This window comes from Macaca thibetana, chromosome X (assembly GCF_024542745.1).
Source record: "Macaca thibetana thibetana isolate TM-01 chromosome X, ASM2454274v1, whole genome shotgun sequence".
Taxonomy (NCBI): Eukaryota; Metazoa; Chordata; class Mammalia; order Primates; family Cercopithecidae; genus Macaca; species Macaca thibetana.
Window position 1 is genome coordinate 17,883,698 of NC_065598.1, and position 22,525 is coordinate 17,906,222.

Here is a 22,525-nt window from a genome sequence, read left to right on the forward strand (position 1 = left end):
CAGAAGGCCATGGTGTTTCTATGCCTGCAGAGGGAGGCCTTGGTTTAAAAGTTTGGGAAATCACACTCTAGAACATGTACTGTAAGACATTTCAACGATAAGAAATCCCACAGACGAAAGACTAAAGCAAATGTTAGGTGTGCCTAGAAGGTCATAGAGCTCAAGATGCAGAATTCTGCAGGTTACAAAGCATCGAAGGATGGAATGAGAGGCAAAGCCAGAGGAAGATCATTTCATATCTGGAAAATTCACAGGAAGGATAATATAGCATGATAGTCTGCAGACTAAAAGTTTACAAGCCAGATAGGAGAAAAAAAGGAGCCACGAATTACTCAAGTCTCAGATCACTCAAATTGACACCCCCGTTCCAGTCACTGAGCATCACCCCTGGAGCCTCAGTCAGGGCCCTGTTGTCTCCAGTGAATCACAGGACACGCTGCTGGGGAGCAAGAGCAGTGAGGATTTCTGGGTTCCTCAGCTGGAGCCGCAGCTCCTGGGGTCGGGGTAGGGGCCAAATAAGTGAGGCTATGCAAAACCCCAGTCCTCCAAGGGCATCCCACCGGGGCAGCTGGACCATCTGAAGGCAGAGGGCCAAGAGCAGGTGCATGCAGGAGGCGGCCTCTGGCCCCCAGTGGTAAAAGAGCAACCACAGTTGCCAGCCAGGTGTACAGGCTCAGATGGGATGAGATATCTCGGGGCATGGGCATTTTCTAGCACTCTCGCATCACTGATGATATCATAAATAACAAAGGCTCTGAGTACAGATACAGCTCATCGACTGAACTTCTTACAGCCCCCCTGGGGTCTCATTGAAGACCCCTGTAAGAAATCAGCCCTTGGTTCTTAGGCATCCTGTTTAGCATTAGAATCTGGGCAGGTTTTAAAACTCAAGTATTTGGACACGGAAAGCCACAAACTTACTAGACTGGCTCTGTTCCAGTTCCAACAAATATACACTTTAATGTAATGCAGTTAACGGTAAATAAAATCACACCTGAGGCTTTGAATGAATCGTTTCGATTAACTTTATTAATATTTTAAAATATGAAAACTGTAAAACATAGTATTTATGTAAACACCTGAGGACTGTTCAAGTGGGTACAGCATCTTCATACAAACAACTTGAAAGAAGACCAAGTTTAAGTGAGAATCTTTTGACATATAAGGAATAACATAAATGAAGCTATTCTTTAAATAGTTGCATTCATGTCTAAAGTACATTTGGTTTTCTAAAAAGAAAATGTACATTCTTGCCCCTGGTGAATATTTTATTGGCATTTACAACAAATGGCTAATACTTTTATAACTGATTCTCATAGCTTATAGACATTACATCAAAGTTACACAAAGTAATAACAATAAACATATAGCACCATTTCCTCTTCAAAGTTCTAACTTATAAAATAAAGCCCCAAACATGGCTGGGCACGGTGGCTCATGCCTGTAATCCCAGCATTTTACAAGGCCGAGGTTGGCGGATCACCTGAGGTCAGCAGTTCGAGACCAGCCTGACCAACATGGAGAAACCTCATCTCTACAAAATTAGCTGGGCGTGGTGGTGCATGCCTGTAATCGCTGAGGCAGGAGAATTGCTTGAACCAGGGAGGCAGAGGTTGCAGTGAGCCGAGATCGAGCTATTGCACTCCAGCCTGGGCAACAAGAGTGAAACTCCATCTCAAAAAAAAAAATAAAATAAAATAAAGCCCCAAACAATAAGTCTGAACTAATATATCTCTCAAAGTGTAGCAGAATAAATGGCTCAGAACTAAGCAAATTAATTAGAAACATTGCATAGGACAGAGAACTTCCCTGTATGGAAACGAATCTACAGATTGTTTCATATCCCCTGAAGAGTAAGCTGAGAGGTACTGGTGATAGCAAACGATGGACATATATTTTTTACGAAATCAAAACATCTAACTATATACACAGTTCATCGTTACCTCTGTGGCAGTGCAAAGTGCCAGATTAAATTCAAGAAAAAAGAAGATTTACTTGTGTGTAAACCTACAGGTATAAAACAATATACAAATATGGTAAAGTACCATATGAGGAATAAACACATATAATATATATCTTCAAAAAATTTGGACACTGGTATCTTCATATAGAGATGTAAGAAAAGAATGCCTAGTTAAATGTCCAAGCTTAGTGAAAATACGGAAAGTTTTAAAATAATAGGTATTTTACTGAAAAAATTTAATCTTACTCCATCCAAACAACCCTCGTAGTATAAATATCTCCTGCATAAAATGACAATTCTATCCTATAATTTAAAAAATTTATCAAAAACTGGTAAGAACACTTTATGAAAGCTTATAAGCTTTATAAGCTTGCTTTTTTCCTTTAAATATGATCAAATACAACATACAGAGAAATAATAAAAGGAAAATAATTTATATGGCTATTCCCTTTCTAGATATACTGATAGAACATGAACAGAACACCACAGAGTATCAGACAAAACATCTGAGAAAAGATGATATCTACAGGTGCACCTTTAAATTCTCTGGTGAGGAAAAATTCTCATGGATTTAATTATAGAAGTTGTCAATCCCTGATATTTTCCCCTTTGGGATTTAGCTGTTTTGGTTCTAGATATAAAGATTAACCAAAATCAAAGGTTTTTCTCTGTTAACTACATTAAGTATATTTGTAAACTGTACAATGAAAATTTAAAAAGACATAAAGAACTGCCAATTTGAAAATGCCAATACTAACATGTTAAATGCTTTTTAAAGAAGTAGACTGGGGGAGAGGTGGCTGTGCCTCCCGAGGCTGGTTGGTGACTCCAGGGAAAAAAAAAAAAAAAAAAAAGTTGACTGAACTGTTAATACAGTTCTGCAATTCTGATAAAACACTTTTATAGGAACTGTCTACAAAACAAAAACTGCTGAGAAATACTTTTAAATTAAAATGTTAACAGTACACCTGAGAATTATGTCCAATCTAAACTTACGCATATTTTTTTCAATTGTATTTTCCTTCTTTAAGTTTTTCAATGTAGTAACACAGCTTTAATGCTGGCCCCAGCTTCAGCCCCATATACTTCATCATCACATCACTCTTGAGTAGGAACAGAGCCTTCCCATCAATTTCCTACAGAGAGAAGGAAATCATACTCATTAATAATGCTTTCATATCAAGTTATTTATACATAAGAACATGTAAAATAGAGCAGCTGTATACTCCGGATATATATTCTCTGAATATGCTTTATTTCCTGAAAACTATTAAAAATATAATTTATATAGTGAAGCATTATTTGATAATTTATGAATTTAGTTTAAATTTTAAGAAAAAGAAAATTTAACCTTGTATCTTCAAAAAATGTCCCAAGTATCAAACAATCTGACTTTAAATACTGTGTGTTAAATAAAATACTAAACATATCTATGACAAAGGGTCAAAAACTATTAATGGTAGAAATGAATTTCAGATGGTCAATAACTTTCTGAGAAGGGCCAGGAATATGTCAATATCAATGCAAACTGTAAATGTGCTATACAGTGTTGTCATTATGTTGAAGGCTAATCAGTTAGTTGTCTGAAGCTGGTTAGATGCTAAAACTAATTACTGATTTTCTTGCAATAGTGAAAAGGGTACCTCAGATAACAGATCACTCATTTGATTTGTTAGAAAACACTGAAAATATTACTTAATAGTCATAAGGCATCCTCCTAAAATTCTTTATTACCTTAACCAATTTATGTTATGGAAGCATATTATTTGGTATTTGTGAGTTCCTGTTTAAAAGGATGTACTTAATCTTATACAGTTGCTGGATTCACTGGAGGAAGGCCACCCTGTAATAGCCTGTGGTCAACCCCTCCTACTCATGGTCCTGGCGCTGAGCTGGGTGCAGGTCGGGGAGGATCCTTGTATCTGTCGTTACAAAGGGGAGGTACACCTGAGAGTTGCAATGCTGAATCATTGTATCTTGAGAAGGTGAAGCAGTTTGTATTTTAAGCACCTGCATACTCACTTAAAGAACAGACCATTAATCTACCATTTAAGGAACTAATATCTTGGGAAAAATAACCTTTCTCACATATGGAAAAATCAGTTGATAGGGTTCCCCCACCATCCACACAGCATCCAAATGAAGGGCCTGCACAGAGGTCATTCAAAGGCATTACGGCAGGAAAACCGGATCAAAAGATACATTACATGTTGCCTGAAGAGGTCGGCGAGGGGGCCTGATATCTGAGGATCTGTATGTTTCATAAACTGTATCACTTCATCCACAGACCAGGTTGAAGGGTCCTTAGAGAAGCCTTGTTTCAGGACACTGGGATCAGGTACAGCTATATAACTTGGAGCTTCAATGGGGGGGAAAAAAGACAAATCATACTTGACCTGATCATTATCCTGAAAGAAGAGATGTTAGGTAGGGAATAATGGTCTCATTCCTGGAACCTTCTGTTAAGTTCCCCAACAAGGTCTCAAGACTCCAACTGTGAAAGCTTATACAAAGATGATGTGAGGATGGCTACATAAGAGCATCCCATCTGACCTCCCCCAAACAACAAAAGCAGGTTCAGCAGTTACCTTAAAGCTTCAAAGATCACAAAACAGACTAAGCAATCCAAGGCCTCTTTGGCCACAAGCAAACACAGCAAAAGACCTGTTACTTGGGTAAAATTAGGTTAATCTAATCTAACCTATGACTTCTCTCTTAAGTCTTCCAAGGAATTTCAATCTCTCTCTATCTGTCTAGATTAGGTTTATTTTACTAGCTAAATCCGATGGAAATTCCCCAAATTTACAGCTGGTTTTGTTTTTGTTTGTTTGTTTTGTATTTTTGTTGCTGTTTTGGTTTTTTTGAGACAGGGTCTCGCTCTGTTGCCCAGGCTGGAGTGCAGTGGCACAATAACGGCTGGAGTGCAGTGGCACAATCATGGCTCACTGCAGTGTTGACCTCCTGGGCTCAAGTGATCCTCCCACCTTGGCCTCCCAAGTAGCTGGGACTACAGACACATGCCACCACTCCCAGCTAATCTTTATATTTTTTGTACAGACAGGATTTATCCATGTTGCCCAGGCTAGTCTCAAACTCCTGGGCTCAAGCAATCTGCCCACCTCAGGCCCCCAAACTGCTGGAATTACAGGCATGAGCTACCACGCCAAGCCAAATTTAGTTTTCTAATTGCTTAAATGTGTTCACTTTAATCAAATAATTTCAATAATCCCATTATTTTTGATAAACAAAGTAGTCCTTTTACCAAATCTCTCTGATGTATCCAATAAGAATATTTTTAGCATCACTTTACTCTTTAGATTTCCTGTCTCTCATGGCTTAAATGCCTCTCTGAATTTTTTTTTTTTTTTTTTTTTTTTGAGACAGAGTCTTGGTCTGTCACCCAGGCTGGAGTACAGTGGCACAATCTCGGCTCACTGCAACCTCCGCCTCCTGGGTTCACACCATTCTCCTGCCTCAGCCTCCCGAGTAGCTGGGACTATAGGCGTTCGCCACTATGCCCGGCTAATTTTTTGTATTCTTTAGTAGAGACGGGGTTTCACTGTGTTAGCCAGGATGGTCTCTATCTCCTGACCTCTTGATCCGCCCGCCTCGGCCTCCCAAAGTGCTGGGATTACAGGCGTGAGCCACCGCGCCTGGCTGCTTATCTGAATTTTGAAGAAAACAAGATTATTTTCTGCTACGCTAGGTCAGAAATAACTTTAACATTTAATTCCTTTATAATGTTTAATTGCATAGTAATAGATATTTTGGTTGAAGGTTTATACATTAAAAAAATACATAACTGAGACATGAAACAATTTAAGTGCTCATATCTCAAATGGTCTTAGCTGCACTCTTTACTAAGTTGTGATGAAATCTGTGTCCTGACAAGTATTCATTTACTCAACCAGAGCCCTTAACTCCCTAAAGTTAGTGTGTGATAACTGAAGTGAATTTTGTACTTAGCTAGGAAGATTTGTTTCTCTAACCAAGGACCATCAACACAAATCAGATGGTTTTTTGTGTGTGAATTAGCCAAAGGAGTACCCTTTCTTTCCTACCCTCTGGGCTATGGCCATTTTAGAAGCATTTTAAGTACTTACCTAGGGGAAAGGTAAAGAAAAACAGAAAATAAAAGAACTTATAGTGGTTAATTTTTTGTGTGTAGCTCTGAATTTTATTTCTTTCCAACATCACAACGATGATGTGAAATAAAAACTCTATACCAAAATATATTCTTCCCTTCACTCAGAGAAAAAAATGTTGGCCATATCTACAGAGAAATTCTGCTGGGCTGTATCGACCCAAGTAAAAATGATGATGCTGTAGACCACGCTATGCCTAAGGCATTCTGACAATTTAGACAGAAACACCATCTCCTTTAACTCAACAAAGACACAATGTCACATGAAAAAAATCATTGGCAAAGCTAATCATATCTCTAATTTAACTTATATTTTTGTGGAATTTCTGGTTTCTGTCATAATCTGGTACATTTATGTTTTGAATAACATGTAACTAGTTTTACAGTTTACTGCAGATAAACTATATGTAAAAAGATATGATTTGGGGTATAAAATTAATTTTATACTAAAAATAAAACCATAAGATTTTCTATTTTTAGTCTATTATGAAAATATAATTTAATTGGGCCTACACCTTCAAAACAATCAGAGACGTTTGCAAGCATTACATTACTGTTATTCAAATAATTACATGAAACAAACTAATCATGTGAAAAATAATCAAAGTCCAGTCATGCTTTTCTCCTGAACGGCTCTGTCTTATATACACTGGCATATCAATAAATATTTCTAGAATAAGTATAATGAAAGTATGAAAGTGATCTGATTCCCCCTGACATCACTGGATTTCTTTCCTATAATAAAGATCAGCAATATTTTTCATTCGAATAATGGGACAAGGCAGGACAGGAAATTGTGTGAGCATCACTGGCTGTCAGGAGTGGAATCAGCTCTAGGTAACAGTTCAAATGCCTCAAAAATAATAGTAATGGCACCTGTAGACAGTTTCTAATGGAAATAAGTATCTGTTCTTGGGAGATGTAAGTAGTACAGAAGTTAAGAGTACAACCCTGGAGTCAGAGTGTTTGAGTTCAAGGACTGGCCCAGCCACTTTTTAGCTGAGGGACCTCAGCCAAATGACTTCAAATTTCTCACCTGAAAATGCTTGCCAGCACCTACATTTCAAAGAATTGTTGTAACAGTATAATGTAGGAGGCCATATGAAATATTATATGCCTGGCATATGTCAGATAGTGATGAAGATGATGATTATTTCTATTACCACTAAGTAAATTATTAGAAAGCAATGTTATTACTATTAGTCTCTACATTCCTAAGAAGACCAGAAGCCAGCCTTCTGAAGCCCCAATACTGGCTACCTTAGCACAACAGTGTTTGACATACATTTCAAAGTGAGATACTCAGCATTAGAAGTAATCTTATACTGAGAAGGCCTATCTTCAAAAGGTCAAACTTTGTGAAAATACTTTAAAATGCAGGGTATACTAGCCCTTATGGAATAAGCATCTATTGTTAGACTCTGCAAACCATGTCACTCTAAAAGCAGAGAAAATCTCCAGAAGGGATGGGGCTGACAACATTAAATGTGTCATGGGATGTGCACAGTGTGGCTGCCCATAGATAACACTCATGATCAAAGGCAAGGGTTCCCACTTCCTACACTCCTCAACCTCGCCTATGTGCCTACCTGGAGAAAAAGGACAAGACACTCTCCTGCACCCTTAATCCTTCAAAGGTACAGGGTATTAGCCCTCTTTGCACATTGAAGGCTGTTTTGGCTCTTTCTTTCTTTTTTTTTTTTTTTTTGAGACAGAGTTTTGCTCTTGCTGCCTAGGCTGGAATGCAATGGCGCAATCTCGGCTCACTGCAACCTCTGCCTCCCGGGTTCAAGCGATTCTCCTGCCTCAGCCTCAGGCTCCCGAGTAGCTGGGATTACAGGCATGCACCACCATGCCTGGCTAATTTTGTATTTTTAGTAGAAACAGGGTTTCTCCATGTTGATCAGGCTGGTCTCGAACTCCCAACTTCAGGTGATCCGCCCGCCTTGGCCTCCCAAAGTGCTAAGATTACAGGCGTGAGCCACCCCGTGCCCGACCTGTTTTGGCTCTTTCTAAATGGCAACAGGATGTTGCCCTACTTATACACGTCATGTCTTCCTGGTGGGTCTGAGGAAGGATATGGAGAATGAGGAAATGGTGTGGCTGTGGTAACAAGATGCCAGCCCGAATCCAGGAGTCAACACAGGCTAAGGCCAGGAAAGGTCTCAAGAGAGACTAAGAAAAGTGTACAACAGAAAGGAGAGGGACTGTCTTTCCAGGCCTCAGAGTCATGAGAGGTTTGTGAGTTCAGACAGTACCCAAGCAAATGATAAATTACAACTGCTCAAGCACTACTAATCTGAGAAGTCTCTATCAGAGACATGGTTGGTGATCCAGATCCCCAGAGACAGTTCTGTGCTGTCAAGAGGACTGGAGGATCCATAATGGTCTGACCTGACAGTGATGTGAAAGGGAGGACTCAGCCTCCCAAATTTTAGCACTTTCTCCAATGTGATACTCTCAAGGGATGCTGTTAGGTATGAAAATCTCAAGGCAAAAGACAAACACATTGAGAGCCACTATTTTTTAACATACCTTCACTTTTCCTCTGCATTTGGAATTTAACTTCATGGGGACTGCTCTTGGGGGATGATTTGTCCCCAACTAGTAGTGAACTTGTGGTGCCTGGCACACTTTGAGAAAAATCCTGGGAGACTGAAGTCTGAATATACATAGGATTTCTACAGGCAGGATTCAAACAATTTCCTGAATTTAGTGATGAGCTCTTAGAATCTTCTGAAAGATTTTCCTCTTTGGGAATGGCATTTCTCCCAGCAAACAATGGTTCTTCTACAGGGAAAAAGACAAAGGAGGCTATCTTCAATAGACTTACAATTCAAATACTACTAAAAGGAAAAAAATTTCATCCCTAGCAAGTTCACTTAACTTGTGCTATACTGAATCACAATGCTCTAACACAAAGTTCATGGCTATCCCCTCCTTGGTATGGATGCATGCACTGATTGATTGATTGAGACAGAGTTTTGCTCTTGTTGCCCAGGCTGGGGTGCAGTGGTGCAATCTTGGTTCACTGCAACCTCCACCTCCTGGGTTCAAGCGATTCTCCTGCCTCAGCCTCCCAAGTAGCAGGGAGTACAGATGCCTGCCACCACGCCCGGCCAATCTTTTGGGTTTTTTTTTTGTTTGTTTGTTTGTTTTAGTAGAGACAGGGTTTCATCATGTTGGCCAGGCTGGTCTCGAACTCCTGACCTCAGATGATCCACCCGACTTGGCCTTCCTTGGCATTTATATTAATGGACATTGTCCTACAGTCCAAAGTGATTGCATATCACCTATATTTTTCATAGTAACTTACTATCATTTGCCAGTCTTGCCACCAAGACTATAAACACCTCACTAAAGCATTTGTTTTTAGAAATGCAGTTCTTCATTACTATTTGTTATAATATGATCATACAGTTGGTTTCTAACATTTGTTTACTACTTGGGCAGTTAACACATTCTCTGGAGAAAGGCAGCAGGTTTTTCTATTCTTCTTTCTACCAATTTTTAGCAATACAAAAGTGAAGGAAAAAGGTTATTAGGTTATTATATTTTTTTTTTCTATGGAGAAATAACAGCCATGCACTTCTGAAGGGAATGAAGTGTTCAACAAAGCTGTCCAAGTAGTAGCCTAACTGCCAAACTTATTTAGGCAAATTTACCTCTCTACCTCCAATACTACCACCCCAAGAGTATACACAAGTGGTAGCAGAGAAACATTTCTTCCCAATCCTGGGAGGTGTAAATGCTATTTACCTTCAGATGCGTACTCCTTTGTTTTGGGGAGCTTAGGAGAGAGAGGAACAACATATGGTACAGATTGCTGAGGAGATCGTTTGGTACTTTGCCTTTCTGTTACATCTTCTTTTGCTGTTCTCAAAGAAAAAACAGTTGTCTGTTATAACGAACTAATATACTCAAGCATTTTCATATCATCAGCATGAAACACTTGTTTCTACATCATTTGCCTACAATACCTTCATTGACAACTTCTCAATTATTTGATGTTCTTGAATAACATGTGTCTATTTCATCCTATTTTATATTTTCACTGAAATAATATTCAAGACTTAAAAGCATTTCCAGAAGGAGTATATCTAGGCTTCTTTATTCTGGGGTTATCAGATCTCTCTAAATATCTCACAAGGCAGTGAGGCAACCCATTAAAATGTGTCTAAAATGGCCTGGGAAAATTGCTCCCATGAGCCGGAGGAGTTAAAACTTCAGAGAAATTAAATAAAAGATATGGCATAATGAACATCCATTTTGTTAAGTAACAATCCTGGCTTAGAGCTACCCTTAAAACAAGTCTACTGCTTACTTATCATTCAACCAAACGCACTTCTACCTAAAGGACCACTCTGTAAAACATGATCCTGAAAGTAAAGACAGCTTCAATTATCAATTATACCCTAAGTATCAACAAATATCCTGATTTAACCTCCAACTAAAAGGACAAATAAGGTATAAGAAAAATCTTAAAAGTCTGATAGTAGACCTCAAAAGAGAAGAAAGATTGCAATGAGTATCAAAGTCAAACTTCATCTGGTTCAAAATTTCGGCTGAGGGCCACGCATGCTGCTCAAAATGTTATGATGAGTAACCTTTAGCTCAATCTAGTTACTCAGTGAATCCCAATGAGTCCGGTAGAGCTCTTACCACTTTAGTTTTATTTTTAATAATGGACTATAAAACCAACAGGCAAAACATATCTCAAATTTCTACAATTAATTAATTCATTAAATTCTAAGGAAAGAAATAATTGGCTTTTCATACCAACTTAATAATATGGAAAATTCGAGTTCTAAAATATAGTTTTCTATAAATGTTTATTTCCCTCAGAATCTTGGCAAGATTAGAAAATGTCTTCATCATTTATTTGTAATGTACTAATGCTTTATGAAAAGTTTACGAAGCTGGGTATGCTCTACTATCTGGGGCTGAAACAAATATAAAATTGACTCGACTTCTGCTTCTGGGTATTGTAGTAAGGCTAAGGGAGGAAAGTGTTCCTACAGAGATAACTAGGAAAAGCCAGGTAATTTACAAAGTATTTTTTAAATCATCAGAGAAGCACTTCCAGGATGACTGATCAAAGACCTCCAAAAATCTACTCCTTCATAAAAACATTGAAAACAGTGGCAAAAACTATAAAAACTTTTTCAAACCTCTGGAAATTAAAGACTTGCCACAATCCAAAGTGTTTAAGAAAAATGAATGGATCTCAGAAAAAAACAGCAAATTCTGTGGCATTTTAACTTGCCCTAATATAATCCCCCTCACCCCATTTTCACAGTAGCCTTGAAAACCAACACTTCACAACTACGGCAGGTATGAAAAACAGCCATGCAATAGTCACTGGATGGGGACATAATGGGTTTGGAGCTCTCCAAAAGCCCCATGCCCAGAGAACTATCACTTAGACCAGTCTTGAAGCTCACTGAAAAGCTCCCTTTCAGGGTTTGTCTTTATTTGACCTAAATTAGAGCTTGTTCTGTGTGAACAACCCCATCTCCAGGGCATCTGATGGGGGAAAATGGTGGCAACTGTTTAACTTTGCAGCTGCCTGAGACCATATTACCAGTCAGGGCTAACAAGAGGTTGGCCAAAAAGCTTAAAAGGAAAAACTGGGTATAAGATGCCCCCTAGGAGACTGAAAAACACAGACATATTCCTGGGAATCGAAACAGTTCACATGCATGTGCTCGGATGTATATATGCATGCCCAGGAAAGACATGAGAACACCCTAATCTTTCATCTCTGGCTGACCTTGAGGCTCTGCACAAAGTCAACTTACAAGCTGCCTCTTGGAGCACTGATGTTATGTCCCAACACACACAGAAAACCCCTTGGCCAAGGCTGGGAGATACACTGGTTCCAGGTATTTAAGGAAATTTCTACCCAATCATTAACCACATTAAGCTAAACAAGCAGACTTCAGTGACCACTCTTAACAAAGAAATACAGACTTTACAGAATTAGTCCAGGAAAAGTCACTAAACAGCACCAGCAACAACAACAAACCCTAGGGAGAAGGGAATCTGATTTCCAGAGTTGCCATATTATATGATTTTTAAATGTCCAGTTTTCAACAACAACAAAAAGAGACATGTGAAGAAACAATATGGTCCATACAAAGGGAAAAAAATCAGTTAACAGAAATTGTCCCTGAGGAAGTCCAGACATTGGACTTACTAGACAAATACTTTATTTTGGGACACGGTCTCAATCTGTTGCCCATGCTGGAGTGCAATGGCATGATCTCAGCTCACTGCAACCTCTGCCTCCCAGGTTCAAATGATTCTCGTGCCTCAGCCTCCCAAGCAGCTGGGATTATAGGCACATGCCACCACACCTGGCTAATTTTTTTATCTTTAGTAGAGAGAGGGTTTCGCCATGTTAGCCAGACTGGTCTTAAACTCCTGGCCTCAAGAGATCGTCCCGCCTTGGCCTCCCAAAGTGCTGGGATTACAGACGTGAGCCACTGCACCCGACCTAGACAAATACTTTAAATCAGCTATTATAAATATATTCAAGGAACTAAAAAATGAAAATCATGTCTAAAGAACTAAAAAAAGGCCAGTGTATTAGTCCGTTCTCATGCTGCTAATAAAGACATACCCGAGACTGGGTAATTTATAAAGAAAAAGAGGTTTAATAGACTCACAGTTCCACATGGCTGGGGAGGACTCACAATCATGGCAGAAGGCAAAGGAGGGGCAAAGGCACGTCTTACATGGCAGCAGGCAGAAGTGCAGAGCAAAGCAGGGAAAGCCCCTTCTAAAACCATCAGATCTCATGAGAACTCACTCACTATTACAAGAACAGCATGAGGGTAACTGCCCCCATGATTCAATTACCTCCTGCTGGGTCCCTCCCATGACATGGGGGGATTATGGGAACTATAATTCAAGATGAGATTTGGGTGGGGACACAGTCAAACCATGCCACCTCATCTCTACTAAAAATACAAAAATTAGCCAAGTGTGGGGGCACACACCTGTAGTCCCAGCACTCACTCTGGAGGCTGAGGTGGGAGGATTGCTTGAAACTGGGAGGCAGAGGTTGCAGTGAGCCAAAATCACGCCACTGCACTCCAGCCTGGGTGACAGAGCAGGACTCCATCGCAAAAAAAAAAAAAAAAAAAAAAAAAAAAAAAGAGAGAGAGAGAGAAAAAAAGTAGGAAGTTAAAAGACAACCCCAAAGAATGGGATAAAATATATGCAAAGCATATACCTGATATAGTACTTGTATCTAGAATATACAAAGAACTCTTATGACTCAACAATAAAAAATGAAACCAATTAAAAGTGGACAAAGGATTCGAACAGACATTTCTCTGAAGATATACAAATGGCCAAAAAGCACAAGAAAAGATGCTCATCATCAACTACTGGAAAAATGTAAATCACACCGTAATGAGATACCATTTCACACCTGCTAGAATGGGTATAATAAAAAAGATGGACAATAACAAGTGTTTACAAGGAGAACTGAAACCTCATTCACTGCTGATGGAAATGTAAAATGGTATAGCCTCTTTGGAAAAGTCTGTCAGGTCCTCATCAAGTTAAACAGAGTTAACCATATGACCCAACAATTCCACACCTAGGTTTGTACCCGAGAGAACATGTATCCACACAAAAACTTATACACAAATGTTCATTGCAGCAGCATTCCTAATAGCCAAAAAGTGGAAACAATCCAGAAGTGCATCAATTGATAAATGGATAAACAAAATACAATATAGCCATACAATAGAATATTATTCAGCCATAAAAAGGAATGAAGCACTGATACATGCTACCACATGGGTGAACCTTGAAAACACAGGGTGGGCACGGTGGCTCACACCTGTAATCCCAGCATTTTGGGAGGCCAAGATGGGTGGATCACTTGAGGTCAGGAATTCGAGACCAGCCTGGATGATGTAGTGAAACCCGTCTCTACTAAAAATACAAAAATTAGCCGGGCGTGGTGGTGGACACCTGTAGTCCCAGCTACTCAGGAGGCTGAGGCAGGAAAATCACTTGAACCCTTGAACCCAGGAGGCAGAGGTTGCGGCGAGCCGAGATCACACCACTGCATTCCAGGCTAGGCAATAGAACGAGACTCCGTCTCAAAACAAAACAAACAAAAAAACACATTATGCTAAGTGAAAGAAGCCACACACAAAGACTGCATATTATATGATTCTATTAACATGAAATGTCTAGAATAGGAAAATCCATAAAGACAGAAAGTCAATAAATAGTTTCCAGTGGTGAGGGAGAAAAGACATTGAGGGATGATAGTTAACAGGTATGGGATTTCTTTTGGGGGTGATGAAGATAGTGGTGATGACTGCACAACTCTGTGAATACACTAAAAAATATTGAATTGTGTACTTTTAAAAGGGTGAAATTATGGTATGTGAATTATATCTCAATAAAGTTATTATAAGAAAAGCATCCTCAAGGTATAGCAGTCATAGGAACTAATAAAATCAAATTCCAGAGGGGGAAGAACCATTCTAGTCTAAACTGAAGATCTCGTCATATTTTTTCCCTGTAGGAATTTGCTGACTCTTGGCACTACACTGAAAATAGAACCTGACACAGGCAGAGGGCTATAACTAGGCAAAAATAAATCAAAAAAGATTCAGCAGCTTCACACAGCTGGAGTGACAAATCAGAAACTCAAACTCATAGCTAGTTTTCCCCCATGGGACATCTGCCAAGTTCTGGAGCTATACAGGAAGCTGGGGAGTTAGGCTAAAAACTCTTAAAAGGCACGCTGAAATCTCTCGCAGTCTCACGATGCTTAAGAAATAAAGACCCACCAGGGTGAAGAGGTCTAGCTCAAACACACAAGCCACCTAAACACAAGTGTGAAGTTGTGATAATACATGAGGAAGAAGGCTGAAGAGCTGAGCAGCAAACCCCTGAAGGAGGGAAGTACAATTCCCCATAGTCTTTCAAGGTTAAGGAGCTAGGGAATTCCCAGGTTCTCAATCAAAAGCCTGGGAAAGTAACACCTGAAGAATAGCGAGGAATCAGGAGATAGACTGAGTCTTATTAAAACTGCTATTCAGCCCCAACCCAGTTCAATCACTGAATGGAATGAGCCCTCCTTCTTTCTGCTTAAAAAAGAGGAAACTTTTTAAGGTAGAAATCTGGAGCTTCTGCAGATCTTTTATATACAATGTCCCACATACCAAAAAATAGTGGTAAACATGCAAAGAAGTCAGACCATATAACCAACGATTGAGAGAAAAACTACTGGTGTCAGTAGACAAAGACTATAATGCAATTTTGATGAATATATTCAAGAAAACAGGAAAAATGGACAGAAAAGATCAAATAAAAAATTTCACCTGAGAATTATAATCTATTTTAAAAAGCAAAGAGCTGATAGGAAAGTAAATTGAGGCAACCACTTTGAAAAACTGTTTGGTAGTATCTACTAAAGCTTAATCTACACATTTCCTGTGACCTAGCAATTCCCTCCAAGATAGATACAGGAACAGAAAGACGTGTATAGAATGTTCATGATAACACTACTTATAAGAGTACAAAACACAACACTACTTATAAGGGCACAAAACAGAAAGCACTCAAATGGATACATACCATGGTAGCATATTTATACAACAGAATATTATACAACAATGAGAATGAATGATCTAACTATATGCAACAATACAGATGAATCTTACAAACATAATGATGGGCAAAAAAAGCTAGGCACAAGAGTAAATGGTGTATAATTTCATTTCTATAAAGTTCAAAAACAGGCAAAAGTAACACATGGTACTAGAAGTCAGGGCAGTAGGTATCCATGTGCGAAGTGAGGGGTAGTAGCGGATGAAAGGGGGTTTGACACATTAGCAGTGCTTCTAGGGTACTAGTAATAGCTATTTTTCCAACCAGGGTACTGGTTATACAGGCATGAAAATTAATCAAGCTACATTCCATGTACAATTTTCTCTATGTATACTATACTTCAGTAAAATGTCTAAAATTACTGCTAAAATGTGCAAACACAAGATTGGTCAGAATCAAAGTCTCCTAAGAAGAGCACTCTATCTTAAACTATTTTTGAGTCCCTTATTTTAAAAAATGTAAGAGAAATGGGATACTAGACATGAAATCTTAGTAATAATCAACCTCATAACATTTACATGCAACTTCTTTAACTACAAGCTGACTTAAGAAAAACCTAAGAGTTCCAACTCAAAGCCACTTTCAAATGGCTAAATTAAGCTTTCTGTGAGAGAAAATTAATAACCCTTAAAATAATGTAAAATATGTGGATTATTCAGTGTATTTTTTCAAATAGTTACCTATTATTATTGGATTAATCTGAAAATTCAAACATCCTGTGTTCAATTTAAAGAAGAATTACATTTTCTTTAAAATCTTTCAAAGAATGGGGTTTTGTAAATTACTGGCATTCTTAATGCTTTGTATAAGAAATCAGGAAATTGGCCCTGGCAGGTGGCTCAGGCCGGTAACTCTGGGAGGCCAAGGTGGAAGCATCACTTGAGGCCAGGAGTTTGAGACCAGCCTGGTCAACAAGGTGAAACTCCACCTCTACTAAAAATACAAAAATTAGCCAGGCATGGTGACAGGCACCTGCAATCCCAGCTATTTGGGAGGCTGAGGCAAGAGAATTGCTTGAACCCAGGAGGCGGAGGTTGCAGCGATCCGAGATGGTGTCATTTGCACTCTAACCTGGGCAACAGAGTGAGAAATCAGGAAATTGTACTCTCAGCATCTCCAACTCATATTTTTCCCCAAATTACTCTTAGAAACAGAAAACCTATCAATACACAGACACCCCTCTTCCCACACAGGTGGCCCTTCCCTTTCTAGCCATCTTCCAAATTTCCTACCATTTTTGATGACCTCCTACCTCTCCCGAAGAAGGAAAAAAAAAAGGATAATATCACATGAAAACATGAAACTTCACTCTTCCTCTTCCCCCTAGTTCTGACAGCTAGCTTTTATTGCTCCTACTTCATGCCAGGCATAATGCAGGTTAAGAATTTACAAATACTTTCTTTCAATTTCACAACTAAAGAGGTATCCACTTTGCAGATAAGGAAACTGAGAACTAGAGAGGCTCAGTACTTTGTCTATGGGCACATAGCTAGTTAACAGCAGGAACTGAATTAAAATGTAGGCCGGTCAGACTTTACACTCTTCCAGCATAGAGATTACAAGGCCAGGATTGGAACTCAGGTCTGACAAACTCCAACACCTGTGCTCTCCATGCCACTGCTTCTCCATGAATACTTTTGCAAGCATGTCACAGTATCATACCTTTATTTCAAAGGGACTCACTGGACAGCTACACCAGAGGGGAGACACTGGAAAGAGGATTCCAGTTAGGAGCCTGCTTTACTAAACCAGTGAAGGGGTTAGTACCGTCTGAAGCAGGGTAGTAACAAGGAAATGGAAAAAAAGGGGATGGATATGAGAGGTGTCACTGAAGTAGAGGAGACAAGCTTTATGAAGAAGGGTGTGGGTAACCAGGAGGACCAGAAAAAAAAAAAGTAGTAGCTAGAGACATGGTACCCACACTTCACACTTGAGTGGCACGTGAATTAGAATCCCTGGACTTAAAAAGATAGTCTGATGGTACTCTGTATTTCCAGAATCAGCAGCACCTGGCCAGAAAATCATGCAGCAGTAACACCTGAGAACCTCAGCTACTCTTGAAAGACCCACATACAATCCTGCCATGATCGGTAGAACATAGTTAGCTTTCATAAGTCACATGAAAAAGAGACAAACCACTCCCAAAAAACAAAGAGCACTTGCATAAAAGCTGGAAGAGCTTTCTTGCTTTACGGATCAGAAGCAAGAAACATGCTTTTGGTTCTACAGGGCTATCTTATACCTACCCTCTTATTCAGGCATCAGTTTGGGGTTCTTATGGAAGAGAAGCAACCATGGTTCAAATGTCAAATCCAAGCATATGACAGGCTGGGTGTGGAGGCTCACGCCTGTAAATCCTAGCACTTTGGGAGGTCAAGGCGGGAGGATCACTTAAGGTCAGGCGTTCAAGACCAGCCTGGCCAACATGGCAAAACTCTGTCTCTACTAAAAATACAAAAATTAGCTGGGCATGGTGGTGGGTGCCTGTTATCCCAGCTACTCAGGAGGCTAAGACAGGAGGATCGCTTGAATCCGGGAGGCGGAGGTTGCGGTGAGCTGAGATTGCGCCACTACACTTCAGCCTGGGGAGACAGAGCGAGACTCTGTCTCAAAAAACAACAACAAAACCGTATCATCATTTGTCAAACCTTGATGACTGCAACAAAATCTTTATAGCCAATGGGCTCAACATGCTTTGCTAACTTCTTAGGATTATAAAGGTCAGTAACTTTAAAGCCATACTTCAGTCTAACAGAGAATGTTTAACTCTGTGAGGTAGTCACAATGAAGCCAAACGTAAGTAATCCATGGGCTTTGATTCTCAAGTTCATTATGAATACAAGAAATTACTTTCCTACTTTGAACGAACAAAAACAACTACATGTTATACATTTCTCATTAGCTCACTGTGGCTAAAATGTTTACTTTGAGGAGAACACAAGGAAAAACAATTATACAAGATTCTCAAGTTAAACAGAAGTATAAGAGTTTACATTTTCTCTCACCTGACTGATTTTTATCATGCTCTGCAGAGCTGTGAGTATGACCCCTGGAAGAACTAAAAGGCTGGCTACTCAAAAGGTTATCACACTGCAGACTGTGGCAGAAGTTCTCAAGAAAGCGAAGAGCAAATGATGCACTGTTCACTGGAGGGAGCTGGATGGAATGAGTTTCCCCATCAAAGGAGGCTATTGGGGAAAAAAAGGATGTCAAGAGTAATCTCAGAGAGATGAGAAATACAACAGTAATTTTAAAAAAAAAATCATCACTTTAGGAAAGGTATTATAAGTCTAATTTGTGGTTTTTGTAATTCATAAAGGAATAATCTTAAATTATAAAAGCTCCTCTCATTCAAACACAATAGCCTGTATTGGTAAAAACATCCTCATTTGAAAATATTCTTAAGTCAACAACAACAGAAACTCACTGATCTATGTAACACTTCCTTCTATTCCAAATATTCCATGGGTATGAATGTTGTGGTGTCTGATCACAGCTACCAACTGCATCTTCTTGCTTAATGACTTCTTGAGTCGCATTTTTATTTAGAGCTTCTTATAGATAAAACATATTATCAACCAAGGTACTTTGCCTATAGTGAGCTTAACACAGCATGTAAAATGAAGAATCTGTGACTTTTGTCCCAATTTACATTATTCTGACATCATTTGTCCATTTTAAAAGTAAACTTTTCAAACCAGGGCTTAAAGTCTATAAACATAAAACTCCTTATATGTATAATAGTATAATTAAATATTCTATTATACTAATATAATAAATATTACAGGCTAAGTGCAGTGGGTCACACTCGTAATCCCAGCATTCTGGGAGGCCAAGGTAGGCAGATCACATGAGGCCAGGAGTTCAAGACCAGCCTGGGCAACATGGCAAAACCCTGTCTCTACTAAAAATACAAAAGTTAGCCAGGCATGGTGACACATGCCTATAATCCCAGCTACTCAGGAGGTTAAGGTGGGAGAATCGCTTGCACCTGGGAGGTGGAGGCTGCAGTGAGCCGAGATCACACCACTGTACTTCAGCCTGGGTGACAGAGTGAGACCCTGTTCTAAAAAAAGAAGGAGGAGGAAGAAAGAAGAAGAGGAAGGGGAGGGGGCGGGGGAAGAGAGGGGGGAGGAGGGAAGGGAGGGGAGAAGAAGGGAGGGGAGGGGAGGGGAGGGCCTGAATTAGACAAGCATACCAGTTATCACTTCTCCTCCACGATTATCTGGCTTCAGGTATCCAAAAACAGTTTTAGTTTCAAGGGCACAATCCACACAAGCCTGCACAATCCGGCGAAGCACCACATTCACGGGGCCTGGGCCAAAGTGGTCAGGCAGCTGCTGGATTCTCTTGGGATCCAGGTGAGGGCCAAAGTTTCCATGTTTGTTTACATAGACACAGACTTGAGGAAAAATACGTATGCAGACATAACAATGAGACTGATTAAAAGAAATTTTGTGAAAACACTACATAATCAATTACTATATCCCACTAGCCACTTCACTCACAGAAAACCTAAATATAGTTAATATCAATGATCATTTCTGTTACCTAAAAATATGTAGGTAAATATATTTTTACATTCATGCAACCATACATTCATACTGAACCCACAAAGAAACCATCAAAATGTTTACTCAATTTTTTAGAATCTTGTCCAAACTGACGATATAAAACCTACAGACATTTTAGGAACATCACAAAAACAATTCTTCATACATTCCCACATTATATAAAATGGCACAAAGACAGATGAATATTTTCATCTTTTAATTGTATACACAGTACAAGAAATTCCTTTCAAAATGGGTCATCTTGCTATGCTCTTTTTTGAACTGAATTTCTTTTAAATCACCAATACTACACCTCAATTATATTTTCTAAAGTAACCAAATAATTTAAGATATACATAACAGTTAAGTTCTATTGATATATATTAATATTTTATTAATTTTAAGAAAATAAAAATGTTCCTTCTATATATACCAAGATTCACGGAAGAAAATTTTAAAATAAACTCTTTCCTTAGTATAATAAAAGCATATGATATAGAAGCAATTCATCTATAATCACATAAATGCCAACTTCCAATAATTTTCTTTACTGAGAATCAACAAACGCAAATCAATATACACTATAAAAACATGAGGGAGGCTGGGCGCAGTTGCTCATGCCTGTAATCCCAGCACTTTGGGAGGCCGAGGTGGGTGGATCAACTCAGGTCAGGAGTTAGAGACCAGCCTGGCCAACATAGCAAAACCCCATCTCCACTTAAAATACAAAAATTATCTGGGTGTGGTGGCACATGCCTGTGGTCCCAGCTACTTGGCAGGCTGAGGCAGAAGAATCGCTTGAACCCGGGAGGCAGAGGTTGCAGTGAGCCAAGATCGTGCCACTGCACTCCACTCTGGGTGATGAAGTGAGACTGTCTCAAAAAACAAAAAACAAAAAAAAACAAAACATGAGGGCACATTACTACCAAAAATAAAATAAATTGTTCCCCTAAGAAGCACGTTATTTTTAATCCATTAATTAATATTGCAAAACTTTCACACACACATAGTCTATATTTAGTATAAGAAAACTGATCAATCTCACTTTTGCTCTGTTGAAATACACAATTCAACTTTGTGGCAACAGCCAGAGGAAGGACTATGTTATCCTTCAGAAATGAAATAGCAATTAAAAATTCAACCCACGGTGCTGATGGCATGGACAAATTCTACTGAATACAAGTGAAGCTAAACAAGGATTTCAATATTTTATCTCCTTTGTGTTATATCCATTCAGCTAGTCTTTCCTGCTAATTAAAAATCAGAAATAATAAACTGAAAAAAAATGAGATATGTTATAATCATTTTTAAAGTGACTTCTATTTTTAAAAAATTAAATTTACTTTTAATCAGGAAAGAACAATTAAAAGGAAAAAAAAGTCCAGGGAATAGGACAGTGTAAGGGAGATAATTTTTAAAAGGCATTAAGAAAAGGTTTGAGGTAGCTTTGAAAATACATACAATACAAAAAGACAAATTTTGAAATGAGATAAAGGGAAACCAAGAATAGATTTGACAATAATGTAAATTTCATAAATCTTACTTAAATAGATAAAATACTTTAAGAGTATCTGAATTTTCAAGTGACTCATGTATTTAAAGACTTTTTCCTTAATGTAAAATGGAACAATCAGAATTTCAAAATACTTTAATATGAAAAATGCTAAGATAAATGTTTAATATTATCATCTTTTTCCCCTACTATTTTATCTCCAGGACTTCGAAGACACTGAAAATAATACAGGATAAAAGATTAGTAATTCTATACTATTTTTAAAATATGAATTTACCTGTAGACATCACTATTTTACATGGCCCAGAAGCGGCATCTTTATATAACATGCCTCGGTCTCTGGTCAGCGATTTTAGAGAAGCTGCAGATGTAGAACATATCACAGGCAAAGGTTTTTCCTGTTAAAAAGAAAGGGAAAAAATACAAGTATAAAATACTCATTAATATATTCTTAGATAAGAAAGTCAGAAAATTATAAATATCATTGGTTTACAAAATTATTAGTTATCAGAAGTCCTCAGGTTGGAAACTCCTGTGTGTGTCATGAACTCCAGAACTTTCCAAACTGAGCTTCTCAGAGGTCCATGAACTGTCCAGGTAGGGGAAGAAGACACCAGATGGCTGGGATTCCCTGTCCTACCCGTGCTCCAACTAATCACACCTTAGCCAAATTAGTTTATTCTGTAAAACTTACTTTATTTTTT

General features: G+C 38.8%; 1 protein-coding gene across 2 annotated transcripts in view; it reads right to left on the reverse strand.

Moving 5' to 3' along the window:
- Positions 1-1,007: 1,007 nt before the first annotated feature.
- The window catches only part of SCML2 (Scm polycomb group protein like 2), a 118,567-nt gene continuing 97,049 nt past the window's right edge, over positions 1,008-22,525 (reverse strand). Inside the window, exons 9-15 of one of the 2 annotated variants that reach the window (XM_050775221.1) lie at positions 22,099-22,219; positions 19,954-20,157; positions 18,761-18,943; positions 9,867-9,980; positions 8,643-8,897; positions 4,171-4,322; positions 1,008-3,099 (exon numbers count right to left, since the gene is read on the reverse strand). In XM_050775221.1, the coding sequence (XP_050631178.1) occupies positions 2,971-3,099; positions 4,171-4,322; positions 8,643-8,897; positions 9,867-9,980; positions 18,761-18,943; positions 19,954-20,157; positions 22,099-22,219 (1,158 nt within the window). In that variant the 3' untranslated portion in view covers positions 1,008-2,970. The remainder of the gene's footprint in view (positions 3,100-4,170; positions 4,323-8,642; positions 8,898-9,866; positions 9,981-18,760; positions 18,944-19,953; positions 20,158-22,098; positions 22,220-22,525) is intronic. The other variant, XM_050775222.1, reaches the window with a different exon arrangement.